An 8,926-nucleotide genomic window follows, 5' to 3' on the forward strand; every position below is an offset into this window, starting at 1 on the left:
TTTTTTTCGTAAATTGTTAGGTGAAAGAACAAAATAATTCAAACCTTCATACTCACGTTTTCATGTTAAGAATGGTTTTCTAAATCTGCAGTTTACTGGCAGTGCTGAAATAAGATACAGCACGTGAGCACGACCAGTAAACCGCTCCTCCACTGCAAAAACTACACCAAGGTTGGAAAGTGGGGTTGAGATGTCAGCGTCCCAGAGGAGGGGCAGTGATCTGGAAAATATGCCTGGGCAACCCCGTCAGCATTCCCCGATGAGGGGGTCACAGACGATTAACAATAAACTAACCCTTTCTCAAAAAGAGAAGGCAAAGCCTGGGAGGGTGGACTTCACAGAACTTTACACCCACCGCAAAATCAAAAGGGACCGGATGATGATCGAATGTTGATTTTGGGAACACAGAACAAAAATCCCACGGCGAGTAAACTACAGAAAATTTAGAAAGTCATTCTTAACATGGAGAGGGGTGTTAACTGCTTTGTACGTTCACCTTACAATTTAATAAATAAATTTGGGAAACTGAAACTCGTCAGCTGTTATATTATTACATCTGACATTACGGATGAAGTTTAGGACACTGTTTACTGTGGACTTTTCTGATTTGCCGATTTTCAAAGTTAAATTATTCTAGTATCGTTTGGTCACTTATCAATTCAACGAAAATGTTACAGAAAAGTTATCTGCAAAAAATAAGTTTTATGATAAAACTATAACTTATTTTTTGCAGATAATGTTTTAATTTCAATTTGGCTGTAAATAGCTTTCAGAACTTTCACTTACATAACAACCAACTCGTTTATTTTATTAAGAAAATTAGAATGACTGCAGAAAGTACCCCCGAAAAACATAAAATGATCAGCAGTTCTTGACTATTGACCAGGTAGCCTAGGACTGAACGAGTAACCATTTTCTGTATTTCTAAATTAGCCGCCATTTTGGTAAATGCAAAAAAAAACAAAAAAAAAAAACAAATGGTTACTCATTCTGTTATAAGGTGATCAGGAACTGACTGATCATTTGATATTAGTGCATTTATTGATCCATACTGAAATAATGTTGTTTAGAAAGCCATTCTTAACACGGGGAGGGGAGGGTGTTTTGTACTTATTCTGTACTTTAACCTTACAATTGAATAAAAAAAAAAAACGGTGCTAATGCAGAGAGTGATCCGCGCTATTTTTAAATCGTATTTACACGTTTAATTAAAGTTTTAGGATTTTTTTTTTATTCAATTGTAAGGTTAAAGTACAGAATAGGTACAAAACATCCTCCCCGCCCCATGTTAAGAATGACTTTTTAAATAACGTTATTATTTCAGCACGGATCACTCTCTACACAGGAGTACCAAAAAAGCATATCATAAAACTTTAATTAAACTTGGAAATACGATTTAAAAAATAGCGCGGATCAAGTACATTAGTACACACAAAAAAACTGTTCTGTTTTGTTTTATTATGAGGGAATTAAAAATAAGTTTTTGTTTTTTGTTTTTCTTGATGTAAAATAAATCAATTTATATTAAATAATTTAATTTATATTGTAAGAAAATATTTTAAAATAAGAACACGAGTTGCTGATCCACTCAAAAGGGTGTTGTTGCTTGAATTTCAGGTTTTCACATAAAATTAAAAATCAATCATTAAACGTTGCTTGAATGCAGTTTAAAACCAAATGTTTTTCGGTACTTATGCAGAATGTGAAACGTGCTATTTTTGAAAATAGGATTTTTAAGTTAAATCCAATTTTTACGGTATCATTTGCTTGTCAAATTGTTAGCTGAAAGTACAGAATAGTTAAAAGGGGGGAAAAGCCCTCCTCCCCATGTTAACAGTTTCTAAATAATAACGTTCACTTGTAGCACGATTCGTAAACTGCAGAAGTACCATTTTTTTTCTTCTTGTGTAGTATTTCAGGCATTTCATGTAGACGGGGGATGGGAAATCATTTCTGATAAATTAGTATTTTATTTTTCTTGATGTTTTCTTTAAAGAGAAGAAAAGGGAGCAAAGTAGTTATTGAACTAATCAGTTTTACTAAAATCGGAATATATTTATTTTCATTTAAAAGAAAAAAAAAAAGAAAAAAAAAGATTCAAAGTTTCCGCCAGAAAAGAAACTAAAAATGTCCCTGGCACCTTCGTCCTGAAAACACAAACATTTTCAAAAATGTAGATTAATTCTTACTTACATGGACCTGCATAAGCCTCGTCGGTTGTAGATTTGAATTCGTGGTGAGTGGCAGACATATTTATCGACTCAATTTTGACAACAACAATAATAATAATAATAAAGGAGAAGAATATGTCGAATTATTCGTCTGTGTTTATAATTTGTTTGGTAAATCCAAAACAAAACGAAAACGTAAAAAAAAAGAAAGAAAAAAAAGAAAGAAATTTGACGGCGGCTGAAAATGCAACCAAACTTTGTTGCGATTAAAAAAAATCTTTTTTTTTTTAGCGTCGAGTTTCGTTAAATAATGAACAACGTTTGTTGCTTATTGTTACAGATTTTCGTTTTATGAAGAAGAGATATGAGAGAGAGAGAGAGAGTTGTTGATTATTATCAGAATTGTAGTTGTAGTAATATAGCTCAAGTTGTTGCTTCTTTGTCTTCTTCTTCTTCTTCTTCTTCTTCTTCTTCACAGAGAACGCTTTCTTTCCTCTCTTAACGAATACTTGCCACAGAAAGAAAATGTTATATTTCAACAAATGAGAAGAAAAAAGGCGTTGCTTTCTTTCTTTCTTCTTCAGTGCCGCCTGACGATCGCGTAATGTCACTCACTCACTATAAAATACACATCCTTAATGTCCCTCCCCTTCGTCTTTTTCAACAGTTTCGTTTCGTAGTAGTTGTATAATGCATAAAGGGCGTCACAACAGTACAACACAACTAAGTGTAATAATCAATCTACCACTAAAACTCTATGGACCTTTCGTGTATGCTCTCCACAAGGGTTGCGTGTGAGAGAAGATTGGTTTAATGGGGGACATCCAGTCAGACCCGAAAGGGTGACTACTGGGGCAGTGGGGCAGTGGGGCACTGGATTGATGGCAAAAATTAAAATTGTCACAGCCAAGTAGGATGCCTATTCTACTCTGACCGAAAATAGAACAATTTTACACTTCAATCTCAACCTGAAGGCAAGGCAGGCAAGAATGCTCACGGCCCTAATGCGACGGTTGGATCTGAGACGAGAGCGTTTTATTGTGCTGCTGATATCCAGCTCCCCAACCAGGGTCACTCTTGATTGGAATAAAATTATCTCAGTAGAGAAAGATCTCTCCTTCTTATAAAAAAAGATATATATTGCATTTTGATCCCAACCCGAAGGCCGGGTAGTGCCTTACGAGGGCAGTATTTTACCATGGAAAAATAAATGACGTCACAAAATTTGTCAAAAAGTTGTTAATTGCTATCGTTTATCCTTTATTGACATCATCCATTTTCAAGTAAATACCTTCGTTCATGTGTGTGTGTGTTTGTGTTTGGACTCCAAATAAAAAGAAATAGTCATCAAGCAAGCATTAGTATACGAATAACAATGTTGGACTTTCACCTTTATTTTTAACTATCGATTATTGATATTGAGCGTGTGTGTAGAAAACCTAGTTCACCCAATTAAATGTTCAAATACTATAAAAATGAAGTTTCATTCAATTTTTGAAATCCATTGAAAATTCCTTCTTACTCCTCTACTTCAATTTAAAATATCCAATAATCCAACAAGCATTCTTGATCATATCGATTTTTAGAACTTTTCTCTCTCTCTCTCTCTCTCTCTCTCTCTCTCTCTCTCTCTCTCTTGTTTTTTTTCTCTTTTTTTTTTTTCAATGATTGACCTGCAGTTAACTCTTTGGGGGATGAAATTATTCTTCCCCCTTTTTTTTCTTTCTTTTTAACAATTAGTAACAGAAAATAATCAGTAAAATTTTTTAATTTCTTATTAGTTAAAAAAAAAAAAATCAATGAACTGAACCAATAACCATTAAAAGAAATCACACTTAAAAGAGGTTATTTCAGTCACTCAAATTATGAATGCAATTGTTTCGACAGGGTTTCAATCCCCTTGTCTTTACTTAAACCAAGCTTTAGTAAAAATGAATTAAGTAATATTAGAATAATAAGTTATGTACCAAAATAATAAAAACTCACCGTGAAAAATATAGTCGCCATCTTTATAAACAAGTAGAGAACGAGACTAATGACGATAAGTCAATTAATAATTTTTAGTTAAAAAATAAAAAAATAACGTTCTTTGCTTTTCCGATTTATTGTTTCTCAATAATGTCCGTTTAAATGATAAACTTAGTTTATCATCCTTGGGATTCTTCCCGACTTATTTATAAAGATAGCGACTATATTTTCATTTCGGTGTATCACAATGAATTTTGCTATAAGTGTCCTTTATGTTACTGTTTTTAGTAGAACATGTTTGAAGTAAACAAGTTATTTTCGACAATACTTTTTAGCAAAACCACAAAAATGCATAGTCAATAGTTTGTTAATTATGTAGGAGGAAATCTGTGAATGTGAAATAAAAATTGATATTTTTTTTTTTGTTGTTGCAAATATCTAATATTTACTTTATTACATTTTAACCCAAATCTATTAAAAGTTGTGATCAATAGTTATTTGCATCACTCAAATACTGGTGACCCCAGATAAACTCTAGTTTGGCCAAAATTTATTTCTTAAATATCTAAAAGTATATTTATTATCTTCACCCACCTTAATCAACCAGAACTGGGAAAATAAGATAAAAAAAAGTATATTTTATCAATATATATATATTGTTACTATAAAATTTTTTTTAAATGCCTACAGACACTAGTGTTTCATTCTTTCAGAAATCATCAGTGCAGAGTGACACGATTAATGCTGGTCAAGAGATTTGAACCAGGCCACGAAGCCATCTCTGATTCCATTAGCAAAGAACAAACATCACGGGCAACCTCAACTGCGAGAAATATCATTGAAATTTAAACATTTATTTTTAAATGTCGTAACATCCGTCTAGAGTGATCTAATGATTATAACATCGTGATCTGCGCATGCAAGTTTAAGTGACCGACTTTGCTCAACAATAAACACCGAGTTCTTAAAAAGGGCTTATTATAATAATTTTTTTAAAGATATATATATATATATATATATATATATATATATATATATATATATATATATATATATATATATATATATATCATTCAAACACTACCATGTTTGAATATGGTTAAGTGGCAGTTTTAGTCATTTAGAACTGCTTTAAAGCTTCACCGTTCACTCATTTTTGGACCAAATTTCGAACAATTATTACAGTTTATAGATAACCTTCTCAGCTATATTGTGAAAAAAAAAATGTCAATTTTCGTTCAGTAAAACAAAGTTATGATGAATTTATTATTGTTCGAAATCATAAAAAACGTAAGGAGGTGAGCAACGTTTTTATATGACTGATTTCCATAGCAACCACGTCACTTCAGTGATTACTGTCGCTACCAATTCACTGCTCTTGCGAAAAGAGAAGTAACAAGTCAAACAGAGAGAATGAAAGAATGAAAGGGAAATATTTGAGGGGGATTTTATTGTAAGCAGACGAGTGATGTACATTCTTATTACATATGTGTATGTTATGTTTATGGGGGCAAAAAATAAGATCGAAATTAAACAAAGAACAAGTGAATTTACTAAAAGCCTGGAAAAATTATGGAAAACAATAGAAAAATGCGAGCATGAAAAGTAATATGGTTTAGCTTAAACATGAAAAAATAAAGGACTAGTTGTTAAAACTGGAAAAGAAAAGAACAAGATATTCTAGTAAAAATATAATAAATTTATAACTTAAAATATTGCAGCATTAAGAAATTAAAAAAAAAATTCAATTCATAACATTATATAATCAATTCTTAATGCTGCAATATTTTAAGTTATAAATTTATTATATTTTTTACTAGAATATCTTGTCCTTTTCTTTTCCAGTTTTAACAACTAATCCTTTACTTTTCCATGTTTAAGCTTAACCATATTATTTTTCATACTCGCATTTTTCTGTTGTAATATATATATATATATATATATATATATATATATATATATATATATATATATATAAAATGAGAATAATGGAAATAGTATTCTAACAAAATAGAGAAATAAAAAGGAACAAACCAAGTTATGTGTTTATCAACGTTTTGTCTTTATTTCGAGACTTCCTCTGGATGAATGAGATTAAGAAAACAAAAACACCAGCACAAATATTTGAAAATTTTTCATGTGGATAATAAACTTACAAAATTAATCTCAAACACAAATGGAGAACCATAGGACGCCCAGATCTAATACAAAATCTTACCCCTAAAGAACTCTCAAACATTGAAATTGAAGCCTCAGTTTTGGACTAAAATTTGCAACTGGCATACATTCAAATATTACCACCGACACAATTTTGAAGAATTACAAACATTAAGATACAGATTTTAAAAAAGGTTTCATACAGGGTGTTATTTCAGTTGCAGCTACTCAGCCCTATGAAACTGTACTTCCAAAGAGATACATAAATGTCTTGAAACACCAAGCGAATAACAAGAACATAATTATATCACCAACTGATAAAGGTTGTGCTATAGTATTAATGGAAAAGGATGAATATCTGGAGAAAGTTTCCACATTGTTGGCAGACAAAGACACATACACCAACACTGATTTAAAGACAGTAAATAGAAGTATTGAGACTTTCAACAAATCTTTTAAAAAACTTGTAAAAAATAACAAAACTTGGACTGCATACATTGAATACCACCTCAATATTCCGTCATTATATGGCCTCCACAAAATTCATAAACCAGATATCCCTATGCGCCCCATAATATCTGGCATCGGTAGTGCAACGCACAAAATTGTACGTGCCATATCCAACATCTTGACTCCACTACTGGCCACTATCAGCACCTTCCACATAAAGAACTCCGGAGATTTACTCAACAAAATAAAAAACATTAATGTGCAAAACAAAACTATGCACAGCTTAGATATAACATCATTATATACTAATGTCTCCATTAAAAAATGCTTAAATTTACTCCATAAACACCTACAAAACATCAAACATTAACTTACCTTTTCCTCCCGACACTTTTATAAAAATTATTAAACTTATAACTAACATGACTTATTCTCAATTCAATAACAATTTTTACAAACAAAATTTCGGTCTTCCTATCGGTAAGCCTCTGAGTAGAGTATTAGCCTGCCTTTTCTAGTGAGCAACGTCTTCTTTCTCACAAAGAGACGTTATTAGTTTTTCTCTTCTCTATCATTATTTTCATAGCAGATGATGAGTTTCAATCTCTGGTTTATTTCTATAAAATATTCTCAGCTAAACCTTGTCTAGTTACAACCATTGTTAATAAATTCCCTTTCTCCGTCTGTGTACCTAGAACTAAGTGGAACTTTCATGAGAAAATAAGAACTCCATCTGTGGAAGATAGTGGAATATAACATTGCCATTTTCAAATCTAAGGTAAAAAAATTCTTGTTGAGTCGTCCTCTTAAATAATCAATTTCTGACCAGTTACAACTATCATTACTAATACCACTCTACATGTAGATCACCGTCTACCTGTCAAACTTCATAACCCTTACCTCGAGTGGCATTTTGGCCTTGATAAAAAGTAATTTATTTATCGAAAGAATTCTTTTATCTGTTGCTTTATAAATTCTATTTTCAGAAGACATAGATTGAATAGATACAAAACTTTTTTCTGAAAATGGAATCTGCGACGAACAAATAAGTTGAAGACTTTCCTCAAACTTTTCTTGAAATGTTTACATTATTTTTAATAACTGTCTTTAACTGTTGACATTTTGTGGAGAGTTAGAAGGTATTTCGGTATTTACATCTCCCATATTTAGTTTCAGACTTCATTAAATATGGTAAATCTGTATTTATCAGGGACATTTTATTTAATGTTTACCTAACATCCCCTGGAAGTAACACAGTTGTTGATTTTTCTGTCTTTAGTATTTACTTGAGTGTTTTTCACAGCATTCCTTATTTGGGCATGTTTACGCTTTTTTGTTTTTTATCATTCCTTTAAAATTTTGTTTGTCCAGTGATCAGAATGTGCTTGCATGTATTCGGTGATAGGACAGGGTTATAGTGATAGCAGATTAGACAATGAGGAAGTGGGAGTTACATAGAGAAGAGTGAAGTTTGATTACTATGTTGTGTGTAAACATGGCTAAGTTTATTTTTCCTTCCAAGATGGGTTGAGAATTTCATATCAGTGATAAAAACTTTGCACTCCCTTGCCATATTTCTTAATGTTCATCTTTGGTCATTAGCGCTTTAGATTTGTTAGTTCTAAGGGGTGGAGGAATAAGGCAGCAGAGATTGATATTTTGAAAAAAACTTAGAAATTGTGAAAGAATTTAATCTTTTTATAAAAAGAAAAGTTGAGAGATTTAATCTTTTGATAAAAACAGGATCAGCAGATAGTTCTTTTCTGAGGAGTTTAATTATACTTAAAAACAGATTTGATATTTCTGCCTTATCGATCCCAGTTCTGAATTGGTTGCTTGTACCATCAAACTCTACACTCTAACAAGATCCATGTACACTTGTGTATTGCAGTCTGGATATATCTAGGAAATTTTATCCATAAAAGAAAGGCTTACACATATGGAGCTTCAGTTTAGCATGCACATGCACACACACAAACTCGTGGTCTGAAACATATTTCATATGACTCACACAGTGTACACATCTTGAATGCCTCACCTACCAATGATAACATAACGATATGCCCATGTTTTGACCGTAGATGGATCCAAATTGCCTTATAAGTAGTCTTCAGATGTGATAAGATGTTACAAATAATGAGACTAACTTCGGTGCAAAGCAGACCACTGCTATTTGCACT

General features: G+C 31.9%; 1 protein-coding gene across 1 annotated transcript in view; it reads right to left on the reverse strand.

The window, feature by feature from the left end:
• LOC145286027 (band 7 protein AGAP004871-like) overlaps window positions 1–3,179 on the reverse strand; it is a 124,099-nt gene extending 120,920 nt beyond the window's left edge. The window contains exon 1 of the mRNA XM_080134646.1: window positions 2,194–3,179. Within this exon, the coding sequence (XP_079990772.1) occupies window positions 2,194–2,251 (58 nt within the window). The 5' untranslated portion in view covers window positions 2,252–3,179. The remainder of the gene's footprint in view (window positions 1–2,193) is intronic.
• Window positions 3,180–8,926: the final 5,747 nt, after the last annotated feature.

This window comes from Euprymna scolopes, chromosome 10 (assembly GCF_053919585.1).
Source record: "Euprymna scolopes isolate OS-2025 chromosome 10, ASM5391958v1, whole genome shotgun sequence".
Lineage (NCBI taxonomy): Eukaryota > Metazoa > Mollusca > Cephalopoda > Sepiida > Sepiolidae > Euprymna > Euprymna scolopes.